The 23,856-nt window shown below is 44.4% G+C and overlaps 1 protein-coding gene across 1 annotated transcript in view; it reads right to left on the bottom strand.

Annotated features, from left to right (window-relative positions):
* Positions 1-23,856, bottom strand: part of arhgap42a (Rho GTPase activating protein 42a) — a 572,455-nt gene that overhangs the window by 27,714 nt on the left and 520,885 nt on the right. The window contains exons 20-23 of the mRNA XM_072476376.1: positions 18,710-19,102; positions 18,458-18,620; positions 10,149-10,211; positions 5,412-5,491 (exon numbers count right to left, since the gene is read on the bottom strand). Coding sequence (XP_072332477.1) covers positions 5,412-5,491; positions 10,149-10,211; positions 18,458-18,620; positions 18,710-19,102 — 699 coding nt within the window. The remainder of the gene's footprint in view (positions 1-5,411; positions 5,492-10,148; positions 10,212-18,457; positions 18,621-18,709; positions 19,103-23,856) is intronic.

Consider the following 23,856-nt stretch of genomic DNA (forward strand, 5'->3'; position numbering starts at 1 on the left):
TGTACAACGACCTCTGCCTGTTTGCCCTCCCCCTTCAGGATGCCCTCTACCCGTTTGGAGACATCCTGGACCCTGGCACCAGGGAGGCAACATACCATTCTGGAGTCTCTTTCACGTCCACAGACGTGCCTATCCGTGCCCCTGACTATAGAGTCCCCTATGACTATTGCTCTTCTGCGCTTTGACCCTCCCTTCTGAACATCAGAGCCAGCCGTGGGGCCACTGCTCTGGCTGCTGCTGTTTTCCCCTGATAGGCTAGCCACCCCGCCCCCCCCCCCGACAGTATCCAAAGGGGTATACCTGTTCGAGAGGGGGACAACCACAGGGGATTCCTGCACTGACTCACCCATTTCTCTACCTTTGGTGTGACCACATTTATATAACTGCTATCTATGACGCTTTCCGCCACCTGCATGCTCCTAAGTGCATCCAACTGCTGCTCCAACCGAACCATGCGGTCTGTGAGGAGCTCCAGTTGGGTGCACTTTCTGCAGATGAAGCCATCCGGGACGCTGGAAGCCTCCCGGACCTGCCGCATCTCACAGTCAGAGCACTGCACCCCTCTAATTGACATTGCGTCAATTAATTAGTAAATTAAATTTAAAAGTAAAAAAAAAGTTACTGTTAACTATATGTTTCCTAGCACTAGATTTCTACTATAAATGTGAAAGCTAAATACTGTACTCCCCGATCTCTGGCTTAGACACCCCTCTAAATTATAATTAAGTAATTATGTTTAATTAGTTTACCAATGCTTAATTTTTTAAATTTAGTGTAGATTCCCAACCAGCCAATCAGGTCACAGCTTTTCTGTGATGTCACTTCAGTGTCCCCCCCCCCCCCCCCCCCACACACACACAATTTGAAAAGGTAATAAAAGTAAAAATGAGTAGAAATCACTTACTTACCTTCCGAGGGTCTCAGATGCTCTCTGGTTCTCTCCCTGCTGATTAAAAGTTACAGGCCAGAAGAAAGAGAGAGAACAAAACAGTGGGGGAAAAGCACCTTCTCCCACTCTGCACCGAATTACCTCACTGCACCAAATTATCAAGTTCCAAATTCCCACTCTGGATGTGTCTCACTCAGGCTGTGTCTCTTTGACCTGCGCAAAGCTTACTGAGTGCGCTTTCTGTCTGTCTTTTATACAGACTTCAGCTGACCAGGTTGACTCACACTACTTAAATTTCAAAGAGAAAAATACAATGTGCACCTTTGTGCCCCTAAACAGGCCTCAGGTGACTGACAGATAACTGCCTCTCAGCAATTAGGGTGGGGGCAGCTTCAGCCAATCAGACATTAATCTACACACTGCACTTTTGACTGAAAACAGCAGAATTAGACTTACCACTTACGTTTCCTGATTACCTCACTGCACCAAATTACCAAGTTCCAAATTCCCACTCTGGATGTGTCTCACTCAGTGTCTCTTTGACCTGCGCAAAGCTTACTGAGTGCACTTACTGAGACAACACCTTCCAAACCCGTGATCGCTAACATCTAGAAGGCAAAGGGTAGTAGGCACATGGGAACACTATCCCCTGGGGGTTCCCCCCCAAGTCACTCACCATCCTGACTTGAAAACATATCGCCATTCCTTCACTGTCACTCGGTCAAAATCCTGGAACTACTTCCCTAACAGCACTGTGGATGTACTTACACTTCAGGGACTGCAGAAGTTCAAAAAGGGAGCTCTCCACCACCTTCTTAAGGACAACTAGAAATGGGCAATAAATGTTGGTCAAGCCAGCAACGCCCACATCCCATAAATGAATTTTGATTTTTGTTATAAAACGAGATACCAGCAGAGAATTGAGAGACTTCATGCATGCTTTTCAGTTTAGCTGCCCGCTTCCGTGTTTCTTCAGCAGGATTGTCCAATCTGTGCAATTATAATTACATCAGAGCAAAGTTATTCTCCTGTCTTGTTCAACGTTTCCTCTAATTTCGATTTATTGTGTACAGCCTGCTTGTTGCACGACGCAGTTCTTCTAAGATTGCACATATCTTAAAGGGAACTTTTGCCTGTGCATGACCTGTTCTCTGTGTGGCACATTCTCAACTGCTTCATGGCTGCACATCCATGCATAACAACTGTGACATTTCAAAAGTAATCTGTTGGTTGGTAAAGCAGTTTGGATGTTCTGAGCATATAAAAAGTACCAGTTTTTTTATTTTCTTTTGTGGTGATAATACATATACCTCAAAGGAAAATTCCATGCATATATCTTTGTTGTTGAGAGCAACTATGTGATACTATCTAAAACATCTGAGGGAAGGTATTCATCTTGAATTCTTATTAGATGGAAGAGTTCAAGAGTCTGAGCACTTAGATCAATCTGAATACCTGCACTTTTGGAATTCCAAGGCAATGCAAATAAAATCATGGGATTTGCTATAAGTGCAATAGATGAGGACACAGCAACAAAAGACTTGCTCAAGAGTTCTTTCAGTCAATATCTTGCATTTGAAGTAGCTGATCGAGGCTGATGCTTTAGCTGGGAGTATGCAGTCATGGAGCATCTCTTTCTTTTGCACTTTGCTTTGGTATCCACCTCAAACTATATTTGAGCTGAACTCAAATTTATCTACTTCAATATGAAGGTGAAAAGCTTTTGATCACTGGCACAACTGAACCAACATTGGACTAATTGCTGAACATAAGCCTGCATGGATTAGTGACTAGTTCTGCAGAATAGTAACACCATGCAAACTACTATAAAATACAAATTAACCGGAAAATTCTTTCTGAATCTTGCTGAGAGTTGGCATTGGATTCCCAACCTGATCTAGAGCTGGTGATATCTTTTATGCACAACTGGAACCCAAGGTTTTGTTATGGCTGAAGGAATTAAGTTTGGATGTACTTTCATCAGTGCGACATCACATTTATTGAAATGGCTGCAATGTGCTGTTGTGTAGAGTTTACTACAGGGTTTACAATTTGAAGGTTCATAATTAAAATAAAAGACAGCAGACACAGGTTGCAGATATAAGTTACTGGAAAGGTTAAAACCAAGAATTAGAACTGAAAGCTGCCATTGATCAGAAGTCGAAGAGTGGTTAACTAAGATTGAGCCAACTAAGTCGGTGAATCAATGCAGGAATGCAACACACATCTGTTGAGGACTTAAAAACATAAGTTGATAAACTTGCAAAACTTTATTACAACATTATTTTCAGTGCACAAAACACCCAAACTGAGCAAACAGACCCAAGAAACCAAGAAATGATGCAAATGTGCTGGACAACAGAGAAAATTGAGTCACACTAAAAGAGCCTGGTCTGGGGCAAGGCCTTGCCCACCGCACAGATCACATGATCAAGATGGGTATAAAGATGAAATTCCAAGACTTCCGGTGATGGCGGGCAGGAGACAGCCGCACACTGGTAGGCGCTCACTCGGGAATAGGAATTTCGGAGTTTTAACGCCCGGTCCCGGGGCAACGGAGGCTGAAAAGGCTGTAAGAAGGCACAGTGAGGAGAAATGTCCAAGTTTGGAAGAAATACGGCTGTGAAAAAGGGGGTTAACGGAAGTCCACCGGGGAGTGAAAAAGTCAGCGCAGGAACTGTAAGGAAAGCGGAGGCTGGAGCACCAAGGAGAAGCCGCATCGCTCACAGCAGAAGAAATGACCAAGGTGATGGCTGTGGAACTTGAAAAACAGTTCACAAAACACATGGATGCGATGAAGAAGGAGATGGGGGCGGTATTGAAAGTGCTGGTGGAGGAGACGATTGCCCCGGTGACGGCGGCGGTATCAAGCGCAGTGGCGGAGGTGCAGGAGCAAGGTGAGACACTGAAGGAAGTGGAAGAGGCATTATCGCAGCACAGTGATCAACTCACCTCGATGGGGAAGGAGTTGCGGAGGGTGATAGAGACCAACAAGGGTCTGCGAGCCAAAATGGAAGACCTGGAAAACAGATCCAGGCGACAGAATCTGAGGATTGTGGGTCTGCCCGAAGGGGTGGAAGGCCCAAGGTCGACAGAGTATTTTGCCACAAAGTTGGCGAAGCTGTTGGGGGAAGGGGACGATCCCTCCCGATATGAACTGGATCATATGAACTGCCGCCAAGAGTAGTAACTGTGTTTCCGTAGGAGAAGCGTGAAAGAGAAAGTCCTGTGCTGGGCAAAGCAGAAGCGGGTGGTCAGTGGGCTGGAGCTGGTATACGCATATACCAGGACTTTACAGTGGAGCTGGCGAGGAGGCGGGTTGCCTTCAGCCGGCTGGAGAAGGCACTGTACATCAGCAAGATGCAGTGCGGCATAGTATATCCAACTAAGTTGAGGGTGACCTACAAATCCAAGGACTTTTATTTTGGGACGGCGGAAGCAGCGGAGGAGTTTGCGAAGGCAGAAGGACTGTGGCAGAATTGAGAAATGGTCGTGTACCAATGTAGCCTCATGTAACTTTATTTTTTCACTGCGTGTTGGTGCATGTACTAAATGAATCGACGCTGTACATATTTGGACAAGGGAAGAGATGGGACTTTCATTTGCAATGATGGTTCTTTGGGGCTTGGGTGTGTATGCGGGCATTGTGTGCTCAAGGAGATTTCTTGGTTTTCCTGGGACCAGGCAAGGGTGAAGGAGACCCGGGCGGGAGCCTCCACGCTGGCCGGTTTAAGCCGGCCAGTGAACGGGAGTGAGGTGGGGGGAGAGGCTGCGGCCATCGGAGTCTGGTGTAACAGGTTTCGGTGAGTCTAGCCGGGGTGAAAAGTTGGGGGAAGGAATCGAAGTTGGAGGGGGAGTTTACAAGAGGAAGTGGAGGGAGGTGTCTGGGAGGGGATGGTGTCTACGATTCATGGGTGTCATTCACGGTACTCTTTCGGGGATTGGATGGCGTTGAATATTCGAGGGGGGGGGGGGGGTTGGGGGTGTGAACTGTATATGTCAATGGTGACTGACCATACGCGATTCCTGATTCCTTTTTCTTTTTTCCTTTTTTTTTCCACCTTGGGAGGGTTTGTTTTATTTGATGCTTATATTGTCAGATGGGTTGTTGTTTGGGGTGGTGGGAGGTTGGGATTGTTGTTGTTAATAAGGGGATTGACATTGTATTCGTTATCATTTACTGTTTGTTGGTGGGGTGTAAATTCTGAAGAAAATGTGAAAATGGAGAATAAAAATATTTATTTAAAAAAAAGATGAAATTCCAAATCAAATTTGCTTTTGTCCTACTCCTAATTAGATGAGGCAAACTCTTAATTGCAGGCAAAGATTAGATGAATATGTAACATTTTGTGAATCTGAAGGTAGAACATGCATTTGAAACTATAACCTGCTTTTCCAAATAGATAGAAGCACCATCTAACAATGAATGTATATTTGAACTGTTGATGATACGACACGTTAACTATTATTTTAATTTGAATGTTCCAACAAGAATTCCAAGATAAATATTCTTAGTACTTACCATTAGTGAACATTGCCCCCTGTGGGAAAGAAAGCTCGTGACTGTGCTCTGCTTTACAAGCATACATGGCTTTGGCTTGGCTGTAAAAAAAACAGAAAGCACTTGCAGTACTATTACTAGTAAGTAGAACATTTCTTTATATTACTTGTAAACAAGATAGCCATGAGAAGTAAATATAATACACAACAAATCCTAAATTACTTTTCCAAATAAAGTATACCATCCTATGTAAGTAAATGTAAAGCCACCACAGTCCCAGATGACCATAGGCTGCTTTCTCCTTTGAGGGGGAGAGGTAACTGGTGGTGATTTAACCTGGGGATCACCGCACCTCAAGCGAGGGGTAAGGTTGAGAAGGTAGGGCCTTCATGAATAACCTAAGCCGGTACGGGAATTGAACCTGCGCTGCTGGCCTGGTTCTGCATTATGAACCAGCTGTCTAGCCAAGTGAGCTGAACCAGCCCAATGACATGGTAGCACAGTGGGTAGCACTGTTGCTTCACAGCTCCAGGGTCCCAGGTCCGATTCCCGGCTTGGGTTACTGTCTGTGTGGATTCTGCACGTTCTCCCTGTGTCTGCGTGGGTTTCCTCCGGGTGCTCCGGTTTCCTCCCACAAGTCCCAAAAGACGTGCTGTTAAGTAATTTGGACATTCTGAATTCTCCCTCTGTGTACCCGAACAGGCGCCGGAATGTGGTGACTAGGGGCTTTTCACAGTAACTTCATTGCAGTGTTAATATAAGCTTTCTTATGACAATAAAAATTATTATTTTACTGTCACAATTCAATTACGGTCTGGAGTTCATCTCAAGTAGGTTTGAATGTGTCTTCTGCTGCATACTATGCACAGACTATTTGTGAAGTTTTGAGTTTGATGGATGTCATTGATAATCTTCAAAACTGAAACCTTTCATTTAAAAGTGATGCCAATGCTTTATTACTGTTTACAAGACCTACAAATGCTGTACATTATGAGGCCATGGGGACTTCAGGTTTTTCTTCCAGAAAAGTCAATTTTACAAAAGATTTTAAATAATCAGCTAATGACTAATATTATACTTGCACTCAAGTGTATTTCCAAATATGGATTGTTACAAAGGCTTTGAATTTTTAAGTGTTTTTTTTATCTGATATAAAAAAATAAAAATCAGTCTCGAAATACTTAATTTGCCTCAGTTGGTTCAAAAATATTACAAACATCTTCTCTATGTTGATGGCATTATACAATATTCATCTTTATGGTTACAGACATGAATTCTAATAGTTCTGGGCTGAAATGCAGAGCTGATCAATATTGGATGAACCTTAGCTATGAACTGGCCATTTGAGCAAGCCACAAGTAAAGGTGAGCTTAAAATTACATTTTGTATTTTTGTTCCAGTATTTCAGGATTTTGCTCCACCTGGCAATGGCAGTTTGTAAAATTTTTTGTACAATTGGCTATCGACCAGCTTACCTATTAAGAAACATATGCTGTCAGGTATCAGCAATGTAAAGGTATTACATATGTGATCAAACTTGGCTTGTTGTTTGCCCAGATCCTTCTGACTGACTGAAGTGCAACTTAAGAAACAGTTAGAAGTCTCACAACACCAGGTTAAAATCCAACAGGTTTGTTTGGAATCAGTAGCTTTCGAAGCGCAGCTCTTTGATGCAAGATGATACTTTGAATGAGAGGTTTTTCCAGGTAATTAAGTCTTTACAGGTACAGACAGTGCAACTGAAGAGAGAGATAATCACAGGTTAAAGAGGTGTGAATTGTCTCAAGCCAGGACAGTTGGTAGGATTTTGCAAGCCCAGGCCAGATAGTGAATGTAGTGCGTCATGAATCCAAGGTCCCGGTTGAGGCCATACTCATGCGTGCGGAACTTGGCTATCAGTTTCTGCTCAGTGATTCTGCGTTGTTGTGCGTCCTGAGGCCGCCTTGGAGAATGCTTACCTGAAGATCAGAGGCTGAATGCCCTTGATTGCCGAAGTGTTCCCCGATTGGAAGGGAACATCCTGCCTGGTGATTGTTGCGCGATGACCGTTCATCTGTTGTCACAGCTTCTGCATGGTCTCGCCAATGTACCACGCCTCGGGCCATCCTTTCCTGTAGCGTATGAGGTAAACAACGTTGGCCGAGTCACACGAGTATGCACCGCGTACCTGGTGGGTGGTGTTCTCACGTGTAATGGTGGTATCCATGTCGATGATCTGGCATGTCTTGCAGAGGTTGCCATGGCAGGGTTGTGTGGTGTTGTGGTCGTCGTTCTCATGAAGACTGGGTAGTTTGCTGCCAACAATGGTCTGTTTGAGATTGCGCGGTTGTTTGAAGGCAAGTAGTGGGGGTGTGGGGATGGCTGTGGCAAGATGTTTGTCTTCATCGATGACGTGTTGAAGGCTGCGAAAAAGATGTCATAATTTCTCCACTCCGGGGAGTACTGGACGACAAGGGTACTGTCAATGTTGTCCCGTGTTTGTCTTCTGAGGACGTTGGTGCGGTTTTTTGTTGTGGTTTGTTGGAACTGTCGATCGATGAATCGAGCGCCATATCCCGTACTTATGAGGGCGTCTTTCAGAATCTGTAGATGTATGTTACGTTCCTCCTCGTCTGAGCAGATCCTGTGTATACAGAGGGCTTGTCCATAGGGGATGGCTTCTTTAATGTGTTTAGAGTGCAAGCTGGAAAAGTGGAGAATCGTGAGGTTATCCGTGGGCTTGCAGTAAAGCAAAGTGCTGAGGTGAATGTCCTTGATGGAGATGCGTGTGTCCAAGAATGCAAGCGATTCTGGAGAGTAGTCCATGATGAATCTGATAGTGGGATGGAACTTATTGATGTCATTGTGTCGTTTCAGTGGTACTTCACCGTGGGTCCAAAGGAAAAAAGTGTTATTGATATATCTGGTGAAAAGCGTCGGTTGAAGGTCCTTTGCGGTGAAGAGGTTTTGTTCGAACTTGTGCATGAAGATGTTGGCGTATTGAGGTGCGAATTTTGTCCCCATGGCTGTTCCGTGTGTCTGGTGAAGAACTTGTTGGCAAAGGTGAAGACGTTGTGATCCAGGATAAAGTGGATGAGTTTAGAATTGCGCCTGAAGATTGGCAGTTGTCAGTGTTGAGTACTGAGACTGTTGCAGCAATGCCGTCGTCATGGGGGATGCTGCTGTAGAGTGCCGAGATGTCCATTATGACGAGGAATGTTCCTGGTTCAACTGGTCCATGTGTGCTGAGTTTCTGCAAGAAGTCCATCGTGTTGCGACAGAAGCTGGGGGTTCCTTGTACGACGGGTTTCAAGATTCCCTCGATGTAGCCAGAGAGGTTCTCACACAGGGTCCCATTGGCCGATACGATAGGACGATCTGGTGAGTTGGCCTTGTGTATTTTCAGGAGGCAGTGAAGATCTCCAACGCAGGGAGTACGTGGGATGAGAGCACATAGGGTGCTCTGAAGGTCTGGATTCAAGGTTTTGATCAGTCTGTTGAGTTGCTGGGCAACTGTCTGTAGTGTTCCTGGTTGTTGAGTTGTCGGTACACTTCTTTGCAGTAGTCCATTCTGTTCAGTATGACGGTAACCCCTCCATTGTCTGCTGCTTTGATGACAATGTTGCGGTAGGTCTTGAGAACACGGATGGAGTTGCGTTCTGCTTGGGTGACGTTCGGAGCTGTCTTGTGAATGCGACTGATAAATCGGGCAGTGACACAACTCCTGACGGCTTGAGCATACATGTCGAGTCTAGGGCAGCAGCCTTCCAGTGGGGTCCAATGCGACTCTTTCCTCTTCGGTTGCTGCACCGCAGATCGTTGGGTCTGTTGTTCCGATTCATTGGCTGTCTCATTGGGTTCACTGTCAGCCTTTTGGGGTCTGTGGATGAACTCCCGGAGCCTCATTCGCCTGATGAATTCCTCCGTGTCTGCCGCGAGACTGATGTGGTCCATTTTGGTGGTGGTGCAGAAATTGAGCCCTCTGCTGAAGACTTCGATATCGTCTGGTTGAAGGGTATAGTTCAACAAGTTAACAATGGATTTCCCTGTATTGTTTTCTACTGTGGTACCGGGGACGGCTTGGTTGCTGCTGCTGGTGATGCCGAGTTTCTCAAGCTTCCTGTTCTCGGTGTGCATATAGGTGGCGTAGTACTGTTGTCTCATCTGCTTGGCGGCGTAAGAAACAGTTACCAGCTGATTTTAGTCAGTTTAAAGTCAGTGGGTCTGAAATTGCTTGAGTCTCCAGCTGTTGTTATGCGACAGGGGACTGAACAATTGTGCTAACTTGAGTGGACGATAGAAGTTGAGTTCCAACTTGGAATTTGTTTAGAGGGGGTGTTTAGAGGGACAAGGGGATGATGAAGAATGGGGAGGTATAAAAATGTTACTGTAAACTGGAAGGGTTGGACAATCAGAATATCTTTGTTAAAAGCTGGGGAGTTGGATGAGTTAGTGTTTCTGTGAACTAGGTCCAGAAAGATAGGGTGCCTCTATGAATTAGATTAGAGGTGAGGGATTCATCAATATCGGTGGCTGAAACTATTTTTATTAAGGAGTCATATGATTAACTATGATCATAGCATGTAAGCAAGAGAACCTCAATTATTCAATTTGAACATTAGAAAATGACAGTGAACCCATCATTAATTAGTCACAGGGTTGGCACCTGGCTCTTCATGGAAACCATTTACTGCTTCAAAAGATTCATGGTTTGTGGCAACAGATGATAAAAAATGTGATATAAATACGGATTTAAAACATATAAAGTTAGGTTCTTACCGTCTGGAGGAATTTTGTTTAGGAGTACCAATATTTTCAAACAACTGAGCTCTGGATGCAACCCTGGACAGGGAGTAAATAATTCAACAAATCAAGATACTTAGTCTTTTGATATCACCAATTTTATCAGAATTCACCCTTTTTATATAATGTTAATGCATTAAAGTCCATAATAAACCATTAAAATAGCATTTATTAGTCTAATAAACAGAGTAATCTGAAGAAATGAAAACGTGGGTGTATTTTCTGTAATTCCTCTTGTATTTAAAGAAGTACCTCTACCTGCTAGGAGACATCTTGATATTTTTTACCTGGCATGGAGATCTGCTATTTTCTCTTCCCCTTTCACCTACTTATTCCTGTTAGCCCATCCTTTTTCAGCGCCTTACCCCAAGAGTGCCTCTACATCAGAATTAAGTTCTAATCTGAGCAATAATGGAAGCCGCTCCTCAAAGTTGTATCACTGGAGTAAATTAGAAGGACAAAAATATGCTATCAAAACTGGAATATTCATTGATGGTGAGAAATGATAAGTATTTTGTGGAAAGCTTTATCCTCCCCACTTTTGATTTTTTTCTTGACTTTATTTTCAACAACTGTTTGTTCAGCTGGTTTTGGGAGAGTAAGGACAATATTTGCTTATTTTTAATGAATTTTGCTAGTTCAAGAATCACCAAATGAATACTGCTTTACCAGTCACATCATTGTGACATCTATCATTTATCTATATATTTTGTACAATATACTTCCATAGGAAACACTATCAAAATGAGATGTCGAGGAGCAATTTGTTCCCCAATATCTATAAAATAAAAATATGTGTGTGTGAAATGTCTGTCTGATTGTTTATTTGTTGGCATATTGCTCCGGTCCTTGGACCAATTTCAATCAAAGTTCGTGAGATGATATCTTGAACCAATGGGCATTGATATCTTGAACCAATGGGTGTTGACATCTAACCACTCCCACAGTGGGATTACCATTTGTCTCTGAGCAGAGGATCTTGTGACCCTGCCTACACTGTATCCCTGCTGACAAGACAGGCTTAAACTGCTGTCACAGTTTTGCATCTCAATGTTCAAAGGGACATACAGGTTTTTAAAGCAGTCCAGCAATATGTCCTCCAAAGGATTGCTCAGGCATGCCTTGGGGAGTGGCACTGGCAACAGTATTTGTGCTCCCACCACTGCACTGAACAGTATTTTTACTACTGCCCCTCAGCCAGTCAGACAAAACCACTGCCCATGCCAAGGTGATGCAGCTCTAAGCTGCACAAGACCCAGAGTTTCTCAGGAACATACTGAATACCGAATGACCCCCTAGTCCCCACCACTAGCGTATCTTTGCGAAGCTCCTTCAAATAAATCGTAGTTAAGATGTCCACCTGAAGAAGAAAATGCTTAGCAGCTTACAAAATCATCCTGTTATATCACTGCAAACCTGGTGTCTCTTTTTCATTTGAAATGTAACCCAAACTTTGCCATCTAACGTTCCAAAGATCTCAGACGAGCACTCAATTTATGTTATGACACCCCAGGCTAGTGCACAGTCGATTCCAGCCCTACAGGCCCCAGAGTTCCAGCACAAGTGAATTAACCAATAATTTGTATAAAAATTCACAAAACTGTTGGCCCTTGGCTGCCCAATAATTTACAGACACCAGGTTTGTAAGATGAAACACAATTACTGCCTATTTATAACAGAAAAAAAATGAAACATACAGTAATTACAATGGAGTAAAGGCAAGCTAACCTAATACTCCCCTTTTATTGTCCCACCCTCTACCCCCCACACACAAAATAGACAAACACAGAGGGGTGGAAAGGGGTAAAAAAGAATAATAAAGATTTAAGGTGAAAAAAAATAAAAGAGTCCTTGCTTTCAATGTTGAATTCTTTGCAGCAGGCGATGCTCCCAGCAGGCTGCTGATGGAAGCCACTGGTGTACAGTTGGTGATAGTCTTTATGCAGAAACATTCATTCTGTACTCACAGGGAGTAGGATTTCTTCTGGAGAGACACTTTAGGCTTTATTAAACTGGGCCTTCAACTCAAAGGTACACCTTTGAGTGTACTTCTCTCTTCAGACTCTTTGTCTTCCAGCCCGAGTTTTAATCCCAATCCTTTGTAGTTTCATTAAAATGGCATCCAGCCTTACTGGGGAAAAGAGTTCTAACACTGGATTTTTGGGGAGATTTCATCATAGCAGTGATGGATTATTGCTTTCTTGATTTATTCATGGTTTTATGTGCTAATTGAATGCATAACTAAAGAGTAAAAGTATTAAAAATGTCTTGACTGTGTGAATACAGTCATTGTTTTAGATAATGAATAAACCATCAAACTTTGGTGCCATGTTTGCAGAAATGCAAAACATTGTTTCATGTCATGTATAAAAGCCCATTGTAATGCTTAAAATGTCTGAACAGCAAGGTTAATGTAAGCACCATATCTTTGTAGGAATGGCGTAAGTGGCAGGTGCACGTAAACTTAGGTATAGGGGCACGTTTAGGGGCTGGTTTACTGCACGTATAGGGGCTGGTTTAGCACAGGGCTAAATCACTGGCTTTGAAAGCAGACTAAGGCAGGCCAGCAGCACGGTTCAATTCCCGCACCAGCCTCCCAGAAACAGGCGCCGGAATGTGGCGACTCGGGGCTTTTCACAGTAACTTCATTTGAAGCCTACTTGTGACAATAAGCGATTTTCATTTCATTTCATTTCAACTTTTAATTAATTTGATGGACAATAGTGAATTTTAAGTAATGACCAATGCATGGATAACAAATCATTTTCTAAGTGACAGACAGTTGTTTGAATAAACCAGAAAGCCTCAGCTGAGAATTAGAACCAATGAGGGTAAATAACAGGTTAGACCATAGATATGGACTCCCTTAAAAATAACATAAGAACATAAGAATATAAGAACGAGGAGCAGGAGTAGGCCATCTGGCCCCTCGAGCCTGCTCCACCATTCAATGAGATCATGGCTGATCTTTTGTGGACTCAGCTCCACTTTCCGGCCCGAACACCATAACCCTTAATTCATTTATTCTTCAAAAAACTATCTATCTTTATCTGAAAAACATTTAATGAAGGAGCCTCTACTGCTTCACTGGGCAAAGAATTCCATAGATTCACAACCCTTTGGGTGAAGAAGTTCCTCCTAAACTCAGTCCTAAATCTACTGCCCCTTATTTTGAGGCTATGCCCCCTAGTTCTGCTTTCACCCGCCAGTGGAAACAACCTGCCCGCATCTATCCTATCTATTCCCTTCATAATCTTATATGTTTCTATAAGATCCCCCCCCCTCATCCTTCGAAATTCCAACGCGTACAGTCCCAGTCTACTCAACCTCTCCTCGTAATCCAACCCCTTCAGCTCTGGGATTAACCTAGTGAATCTCCTCTGCACACCCTCCAGTGCCAGTACGTCCTTTCTCAAGTAAGGAGACCAAAACAGAACACAATACTCCAGGTGTGGCCTCACTAACACCTTATACAATTGCAGCAGAACCTCCCTAGTCTTAAACTCCATCCCTCTAGCAATGAAGGACAAAATTCCATTTGCCTTCTTAATCACCTGTTGCACCTGTAAACCAACTTTTTGCGACTCATGCACTAGCACACCCAGGTCTCTCTGCACAGCAGCATGTTTTAATATTTTATCATTGAAATAATAATCCCTTTTGCTGTTATTCCTACCAAAATGGATAACCTCACATTTGTCAACATTGTATTCCATCTGCCAGACCCTAGCCCATTCACTTAGCCTATCCAAATCCCTCTGCAGACTTCCAGTATCCTCTGCACTTTTTGGTTTACCGTTTATCTTAATGTCGTCTGCAAACTTGGACACATTGCCCTTGGTCCCCAACTCCAAATCATCTATGTAAATTGTGAACAGTTGTGGGCCCAACACTGATCCCTGAGGGACACCACTAGCTACTGATTGCCAACCAGGGAAACACCCATTAATCCCCACTCTTTGCTTTCTATTAATTAACCTATCATCTATCCATGCTACTACTTTCCCCTTAATGCCATGCATCTTTATCTTATGCAACAAACTTTTGTGCGGCACCTTGTCAAAGGCTTTCTGGAAATCCAGATATACCACATCCATTGGCTCCCCGTTATCTACCGCACTGTTAATGTCCTCAAAAAATTCCACTAAATTAGTTAGGCACGACCTGCCCTTTATGAACCCATGCTGCGTCTGCCCAATGGGACAATTTCCATCCAGATGCCTCGCTATTTCTTCCTTGCTGATAGATTCCAGCATCTTCCCTACTACCGAAGTTAAGCTCACTGGCCTATAATTGCCCGCTTTCTGCCTACCTCCTTTTCTAAACAGTGGTGTCACGTTTGCTAATTTCCAATCCGCCGGGACCACCCCAGAGTCTAGTGAATTTTGGTAAATTATCACTAGTGCATTTGCAATTTCCCTAGCCATCTCTTTTAACACTCTGGGATGCATTCCATCAGGTCCAGGAGACTTGTCTACCTTTAGTCCCATTAGCTTGCCCATCACTACCTCCTTGGTGATAACAATCCTCTCAAGGTCCTCACCTGTCATAGCCTCATTTCCATCAGTCACTGGCATGTTATTTGTGTCTTCCACTGTGAAGACCGACCCAAAAAACCTGTTCAGTTCCTCAGCCATTTCCTCATCTCCCATTATTAAATCTCCCTTCTCATCCTCTCAAGGACCAATATTTACCCGAACCACTCTTTTTTGTTTTATGTATTTGTAGAAACTTTTACTATCTGTTTTTATATTCTGAGCAAGTTTACTCTCATAATCTATCTTACTCTTCTTTATAGCTTTTTTAGTAGCTTTCTGTTGCCCCCTAAAGATTTCCCAGTCCTCTAGTCTCCCACTGATCTTTGCTACTTTGTATGTTTTTTCCTTCAATTTGATACTCTCCCTTATTTCCTTAGATATCCACGGTCGATTTTCCCTCTTTTTACCGTCCTTCCTTTTTGTTGGTATAAACCTTTGCTGAGCACTGTGAAAAAATCACTTGGAAGGTTCTCCACTGTTCCTCAACTGTTTCACTATAAAGTCTTTGCTCCCAGTCTACCCTAGCTAGTTCTTCTCTCATCCCATTGTAATCTCCTTTGTTTAAGCACAAAACACTAGTGCTTGATTTTACCTTCTGACCCTCCATCTGTATTTTAAATTCCACCATATTGTGATCACTCCTTCCAAGAGGATCCCTAACTATGAGGTCCTAAATCAATCCTGTCTCATTACACAGGACCAGATCTAGGACCGCTTGTTCCCTCGTAGGTTCCATTACATACTGTTCTAGGAAACTATCGCGGATACATTCTATAAACTCCTCCTCAAGGCTGCCTTGACCGACCTGGTTAAACCAATCAACATGTAGATTAAAATCCCCCATGATAACTGCTGTACCATTTCTACATGCATCTGTTATTTCTTTGTTTATTGCCTGCCCCACCATAATGTTACTATTTGGTGGCCTATAGATTACTCCCATCAGTGACTTTTTCGCCTTACTATTCCTGATTTCCACCCAAATGGATTAAACCTGATCCTCCATAGCACCGATGTCATCCCTTACTGTTGCCCGGATGTCATCCTTAAATATCAGAGCTACACCATCCACTCTGTCCTTCCGAAAAGTTTGATACCCTCGGATATTTAACTCCCAGTCGTGACCATCCTTTAACCATGTTTCAGTAATGGCCACTAAATCATAGTCATTCACGATGATTTGCGCCATCAACTCATTTACCTTATTCCGAATACTCCGAGCATTCAGGTAAAGTACACTTATATTGGCTTTTTTTTACCTCTGTTCTGAATCTTAACACCTCGATCAGTAACCTCTCCTAAGTTATATTTCCTCTTAATCTTTCTCCTAATTTTCCTTGTCGTTGAACCCATATCTTCATGTAGCAACCTGCTGCGTCGCTTACCATTAATGTTTTCACTTCCCGTTTTATTTATTTTAGTATTCCTGGTCCTATTCACTGAGCTCCCCTCAGCCACTGTACCTTGTACTGTCGCCCTTTTTGATTTTTGACTATGGCTTCTCTGCCTTACACTTTCCCCCTTACAGCTTTTTATTTCTGTCCCTGTTTTACTACCTTCCAACTTCCTGCATCAGTTCCCGTCCCCCTGCCACATTAGTTTAAACTCTCCCCAACAGCTCTAGCAAACACCCCACCCCCCTTCCCAGGACATCGGTTCCAGTCCTGCAGGGATGCAGACCGTCCGGTTTGTACTGGTCCCACCTCCCCCAGAACCGGTTCCAATGTCCCAGGAATTTGAATCCTTCCCTCTTGCACCATCTCTCGAGCCACGCATTCATCCTCTCTATCCTGACAGTCCTACTCTGACTAGCTTGTGGCACTGGTAGCAATCCTGAGATTACTACCTTTGAGGTCCTACTTTTTAGTTTAACTCCTAGCTCCCTAAATTCAGCTTGTAGGACCTCGTCCCGTTTTTTACCTATATCGTTGGTGCCTATGTGCACCACGACAGCTGGCTGTTCACCCTCCCCCCCCAGAATGTCCTGCAGCCGCTCCAAGACATCCTTGACCCTTGCACCAGGGAGGCAACATACCATCCTGGAGTCTCGATTGCGTCCACAGAACCGCCTGTCTATTCCCCTTACAATTGAGTCCCCTATCACTATAGCCCTGCCATTCTTCTTCCTGTCCAGCTGCGCAGCAGAGCCAGCCACCGTGCCATGAACCTGGCTGCTGCTGCCTTCCCCTGGTGAGCCATCTCCCTCAACAGTATCCAAAGCGGTATATCTGTTTTGCAGGGAGATGACCGCAGAGGACACCTGCACTGCCTTCCTACTCTTGCTCTGTCTTTTGGTCACCCATTTTCTATCTCCCTCAGTACCTTTCACCTGCGGTGTGACCAACTCGCTAAACGTGCTATCCACGACGTCCTCAGCATCGCAGATGCTCCAAAGTGAGTCCAGAGCCATCAAGCGGTCTAACAGGAGCTGCAACTGTACACAATTCTTGCACGTGAAGGAGCCAGGGACAGTGGATGTGTCCCTGAGCTCCCACATCGCACACGAGGAGCATGACACGGGTCTGAGATCTCCTGCCATGTCTTAAACCTTCGGTTAACTTCAACAACTACAATTTCAAAAAAAAACAACAAAGAAAAAATAAATAAATATGCCAATGAAAAGAAACAGAAAAACAGAAACACCACTTACCAGTCACAAAAAGCACTTCCTCCCCACCCAGCTTCGAATTCCCACCTAGATTCAAATTCCCAAACTCACTCTTAGCTGTGTCTCACTCCTGGCTCTGTCTTCTCTCTGGCTCACTGGGAGTGAGTTTACAAGTGGCTCTTATTAAACTGTCCTGAATTGACTCCCCTCCCCCACCTGCTTTTAGATCAAGGTAGATTTAAGTGACTGACACTTAACTGCCAACCAGTTATGTGAGTGGGTGGGGCAGCCCTTGTTAACCCACACTGCACAATACTAGATTAATTTAAACTCCTGAAATTTAAAAGGAACTGCCTTACTGATTTAAATCAATTCCCACCTAGATTCAAATTCCCAAACTCAATCTTAGCTGTGTCTCACTCCTGGCTCTGTCTTCTCTGGCTCACTGGGAGAACTCACTGTAAGATCACATGGGCGAGGTTTCATTCATGAATTCCTGCCTTCCTGAGTTCTTGAATCATCTGTCTGTTCATGTTTAAAATGATTTCTTTATGCTTTTATGCTTAATTCTTTTCGCTATGTTCTGACCAGTTTATGTATTATTTGATCTAAGTTTTGATTCAGTTCTTATGCAAGTGTATTTAAGTGAATATTTAGTGTGTTTTGGACATCTCCATCCACTGGACTTTGTACCTTATTTTTGGGAGAAAGATAAGAGATCCTACAGCAGCGAAAGCAAAACTAAAAAAAAACAACTTTACTGGGCAGAGACATTCCAGAGAATTCAGAACCAATCACCACTGGTTACCGGCAAAGTCCAGCATTCTGAGCCAGTTTATTGGCCGTCAGCCAAGACAGTCAAATGGAGTCATCACTGATTTCTCCTGATTGAATCAAATGCATTAAAGTTACAGGCCCATTAATCATCCATGGATCAAAATCATAATAGCTGAAAAAAATGGGGACAAACAGGGAATAAACAGGGTTTAAACAGGAGGATCTTGACATTATTGCATGAGCGTGTGCAATGTGCAGCACGATGGAACGCAACCTCACAGCCAAAGTGTGCATCTGCAGTGATTAATTGTATTATACGTTAGCTGCTACCGCAAAGGATCTTTCAGAAAAACAGCACTTACACTGATCCAGGTTTCTGATAGCCATTGCTCGTTGATGTGTCTAACCTTCGTCTAATCGCTGTCTTTGGAGGAAGTGCTGGGTTGGATGCAGTTTTGGGTGTATCTTTTAAATCCATTGAAGAAAGATTTTGAACAGAACTGCTAAAAGTTCTGGTATTAGTACCTGGAAAGAATTTAGCAAAAACTCTTCAATTTATTTTTAACTTTTCAATTTGCAACTTTAACCATTAAAAAAATGACCTGTGAACCTACCATCTGTTGTAGGGAGAGAGGTTAGGGAAGTTGTTATTGATCTTTTAAGTCCAGTATATTTATAGGATCCCTCACTGCACAGGTTTAATGGCAGAGGTGGGTTTTCCACATTAGTAACAGACAACAGACTCTGTGAATCTGCCTGACCATCTGTTTTAACAGTATCTTCACTGGAGCTTGATTCTGGGCTTGTGGTCCAAACAATTGTGCCCTTTTGTCCAGGCAATGACACAGGTGCTGATACCCATTGTATTCCACTATCTCCTATTTCCCTTGGCAAATGATGCTGAGAGGAGCTGGTTTTCGAGGAGCTGTTTAATTCTGATGAATGAGAGGACAGAGACTCTATGCTTCCCATTGGTGTACTGTCTGGGCTGCTGCTGAAAGCATCACCTGAAAAAAGGAACAAATATAAGAGTATGTACAAATTCCACCCCAGATAATGGAAAAAGATAATAGTACCGACTTATGTGATTTTCTATTGCATATATACAACCAGCATAGATCATAGATCATAGATCATAGAATTTACAGTGCAGAAGGAGGCCATTCAGCCCATCGAGTCTGCACCGGCTCTTGGAAAGAGCACCCCACCCAAGGTCAACACCTCCACCCTATCCCCATAACCCAGTAACCCCACCCAGCACTAAGGGTAATTTTGGACACTAAGGGCAATTTATCATGGCCAATCTACCTAACCTGCACATCTTTGGACTGTGGGAGGAAACCGGAGCACCCGGAGGAAACCCACGCACACACGGGGAGGATGTGCAGACTCCGCACAGACAGTGACCCAAGCCGGAATCGAACCTGGGACCCTGGAGCTGTGAAGCAATTGCGCTATCCACAATGCTACCATGCTGCCCCATGCATGATGAGGCATAAGAAGCTTTTCTAAATATTCTCAAGTATACTGCGAGAGGACACCTCAGAGGGCAGTGAGGCTATATGGGTAGAGATCAGGAATAAGAAGGGTGCAGTCACAATATTGGGGGTATACTACAGGCCTCCCAACAGCCAGCGGGAGATAGAGGAGCAGATAGGTAGACAGATTTTGGAAAAGAGTAAAAACAACAGGGTTGTGGTGATGGGAGACTTCAACTTCCCCAATATTGACTGGGACTCACTTAGTGCCAGGGGCTTAGACGGGGCGGAGTTTGTAAGGAGCATCCAGGAGGGCTTCTTAAAACAATATGTAAACAGTCCAACTAGGGAAGGGGCGGTACTGGACCTGGTATTGGGGAATGAGCCCGGCCAGGTGGTAGATGTTTCAGTAGGGGAGCATTTCGGTAACAGTGACCACAATTCAGTAAGTTTTAAAGTACTGGTGGACAAGGATAAGAGTGGTCCGAGGATGAATGTGCTAAATTGGGGGAAGGCTAATTATAACAATATTAGGCGGGAACTGAAGAACATAGATTGGGGGCGGATGTTTGAGGGCAAATCAACATCTGACATGTGGGAGCCTTTCAAGTGTCAGTTGAAAGGAATACAGGACAGGCATGTTCCTGTGAGGAAGAAAGATAAATACGGCAATTTTCGGGAACCTTGGATGACGAGTGATATTGTAGGCCTCGTCAAAAAGAAAAAGGAGGCATTTGTCAGGGCTAAAAGGCTGGGAACAGACGAAGCCTGTGTGGCATATAAGGAAAGTAGGAAGGAACTTAAGCAAGGAGTCAGGAGGGCTAGAAGGGGTCATGAAAAGTCATTGGCAAATAGGGTTAAGGAAAATCCCAAGGCTTTTTACACGTACATAAAAAGCAAGAGGGTAGCCAGGGAAAGGGTTGGCCCACTGAAGGATAGGCAAGGGAATCTATGTGTGGAGCCAGAGGAAATGGGCGAGGTACTAAATGAATACTTTGCATCAGTATTCACCAAAGAGAAGGAATTGGCAGATGTTGAGTCTGGAGAAGGGGGTGTAGATAGCCTGGGTCACATTGTGATCCAAAAAGACGAGGTGTTGGGTGTCTTAAAAAATATTAAGGTAGATAAGTCCCCAGGGCCTGATGGGATCTACCCCAGAATACTGAAGGAGGCTGGAGAGGAAATTGCTGAGGCCTTGACAGAAATCTTTGGATCCTCGCTGTCTTCAGGGGATGTCCCGGAGGACTGGAGAATAGCCAATGTTGTTCCTCTGTTTAAGAAGGGTAGCAAGGATAATCCCGGGAACTACAGGCCGGTGAGCCTTACTTCAGTGGTAGGGAAATTACTGGAGAGAATTCTTCGAGACAGGATCTACTCCCATTTGGAAGCAAATGGACATATTAGTGAGAGGCAGCACGGTTTTGTGAAGGGGAGGTCGTGTCTCACTAACTTGATAGAGTTTTTCGAGGAGGTCACTAAGATGATTGATGCAGGTAGGGCAGTAGATGTTGTTTATATGGACTTCAGTAAGGCCGTTGACAAGGTCCCTCATGGTAGACTAGTACAAAAGGTGAAGTCACACGGGATCAGGGGTGAACTGGCAAGGTGGATACAGAACTGGCTAGGCTAGAGAAGGCAGAGGGTAGCAATGGAGGGATGCTTTTCTAATTGGAGGGCTGTGACCAGTGGTGTTCCACAGGGATCAGTGTTGGGACCTTTGCTGTTTGTAGTATATATAAATGATTTGGAGGAAAATGTAACTGGTCTGATTAGTAAGTTTGCAGACGACACAAAGGTTGGTGGAATTGCGGATAGCGATGAGGACTGTCTGAGGATACAGCAGGATTTAGATTGTCTGGAGACTTGGGCGGAGAGATGGCAGATGGAGTTTAATCCGGACAAATGTGAGGTAATGCATTTTGGAAGGGCTAATGCAGGTAGGGAATATACAGTGAATGGTAGAACCCTCAAGAGTATTGAAAGTCAAAGAGATCTAGGAGTACAGGTCCACAGGTCATTGAAAGGGGCAACACAGGTGGAGAAGGTAGTCAAGAAGGCATACGGCATGCTTGCCTTCATTGGCCGGGGCATTGAGTATAAGAATTGGCAAGTCATGTTGCAGCTGTATAGAACCTTAGTTAGGCCACACTTGGAGTATAGTGTTCAATTCTGGTCGCCACACTACCAGAAGGATGTGGAGGCTTTAGAGAGGGTGCAGAAGAGATTTACCAGAATGTTGCCTGGTATGGAGGGCATAAGCTATGAGGAGCGATTGAATAAACTTGGTTTGTTCTCACTGGAACGAAGGAGGTTGAGGGGCGACCTGATAGAGGTATACAAAATTATGAGGGGCATAGACAGAGTGGATAGTCAGAGGCTTTTCCCCAGGGTAGAGGGGTCAATTACTAGGGGGCATAGGTTTAAGGTGAGAGGGGCAAGGTTTAGAGTAGATGTACGAGGCAAGTTTTTTACGCAGAGGGTAGTGGGTGCCTGGAACTCACTACCGGAGGAGGTAGTGGAAGCAGGGACGATAGGGACATTTAAGGGGCATCTTGACAAATATATGAAAAGGATGGGAATAGAAGGATACGGACCCAGGAAGTGTAGAAGATTGTAGTTTAGTCGGGCAGTATGGTCGGCACGGGCTTGGAGGGCCGAAGGGCCTGTTCCTGTGCTGTACATTTCTTTGTTCTTTGTTCTATGGCTCATGGCATATTGTTAAGAAGTGAAAATGTTTCCTATTCAACTTAAAAATTATTTCATAAAACAGTTAGGAGGAGATATTTTTAACATTACCTGAACATTTTTGACAAAGTTTAAAAAAATAATTTTAGAGTACCCAATTATTTTTTTTCCCAATTAAGCGCCAATTTAGCACAGTCAACCCATCTAACCTGCACAAGTTTGGGTTGTGGGGGCGAAACCCACGCAGACACGGGGAGAATGTGAAAATTCCACACGGACAGTGAGCCAGGGCTGGTATTCGAACCCGGGTCCTCAGCGATGCAGTCCCAGTGCTAGCCACTGCACCACATGCTGCCCCATTTTTGACAAAGTTTAAAAAAATATATATTTATTAAGAATTTTAACACAATTTTTCACCCTTACAAACAAACCCCGCCTCCCGTAACAAAAAGAAAGAAAGCGCACATAGCAAGACATGAACATGGTAAAACAATATGTTACAGAGCTTTGTACATTGGATTCCTCCCGTACATGTCAGTTTTCCAGATCCTTCATGTATTTTCTTGCTCAAATACCCCCCAAACAAACCCCCCTTCCACCGCCACGCAAGACAACCCCCCTTCCCCCCCCCGGGTTGCTGCTGCTGCTGATCGACCTTCATCTAACGCTCCGCGAGATAGTCTCGGAACGGTTGCCTGTAGAACTCCTGCGCAGACCCTCTCAAGGCAAACTTTATCCTCTCCAACTTGATAAACGCTGCCATATCATTTATCCAGGCCTCCACGCTGGGGAGCTTCGCCTCCTTCCACATTAGCAAGATCCTTCGCCGGGCTACTAGGGACGCAAAGGCCATCTCCAACCTCTTCCATGTCGCCCTTTCTCCCTCCATCACCCACTTATGGATCATCGCCACATTTGCTGCCCAGTAGTAGCCACCCAGATTCGGCAATGCCAACCTTCCTCTGTCCCTACTGCGCTCCAGAAACCCTCTCCTTACCCTCGGGGTCTTATTCGCCCACACAAAACCCATAATACTCCGGCCTCTTTCGCCTCCTGCACTCCCGGCTCGTCCACTACTCCAAATAGTGCTAGCCCCCAGCTTGGCTTGACCCGGACTTTCACCACCTTAGATACTGTTCCCGCCACTCCCCTCCAGAACCCCTCCAGTGCCGGGCATGACCAAAACATATGGACATGGTTTGCCGGACTTCCTGAGCACCCCCCACATCTGTCCTCTACCCCTAAGAACCTACTCAGCCTCGCCCCCGTCATGTGCGCTCTATGAACCACCTTAAATTGTATCAGGCTAAGCCTGGCACACGAAGAAGAGGAATTAACCCTACTTAGGGCATCAGCCCATAGCCCCTCCTCAATCTCCTCCCCCAGCTCCTCCTCCCATTTACCCTTCAGCTCCTCTACCAACGCCTCCCCCTCTTCTTTCATCTCCTGGTATATCGCCGCCACCTTGCCCTCTCCGACCCATACACCCGAGATCACCCTGTCTTGAATCTCCTGTGCGAGGAGCAACGGGAATTCCCTCACCTGTCGCCTCACAAACGCCCTCAGCTGCACGTATCTGAAAGCATTTCCCGGGGGTA

Source organism: Scyliorhinus torazame, chromosome 15, assembly GCF_047496885.1.
Source record: "Scyliorhinus torazame isolate Kashiwa2021f chromosome 15, sScyTor2.1, whole genome shotgun sequence".
Classification (NCBI taxonomy): domain Eukaryota; kingdom Metazoa; phylum Chordata; class Chondrichthyes; order Carcharhiniformes; family Scyliorhinidae; genus Scyliorhinus; species Scyliorhinus torazame.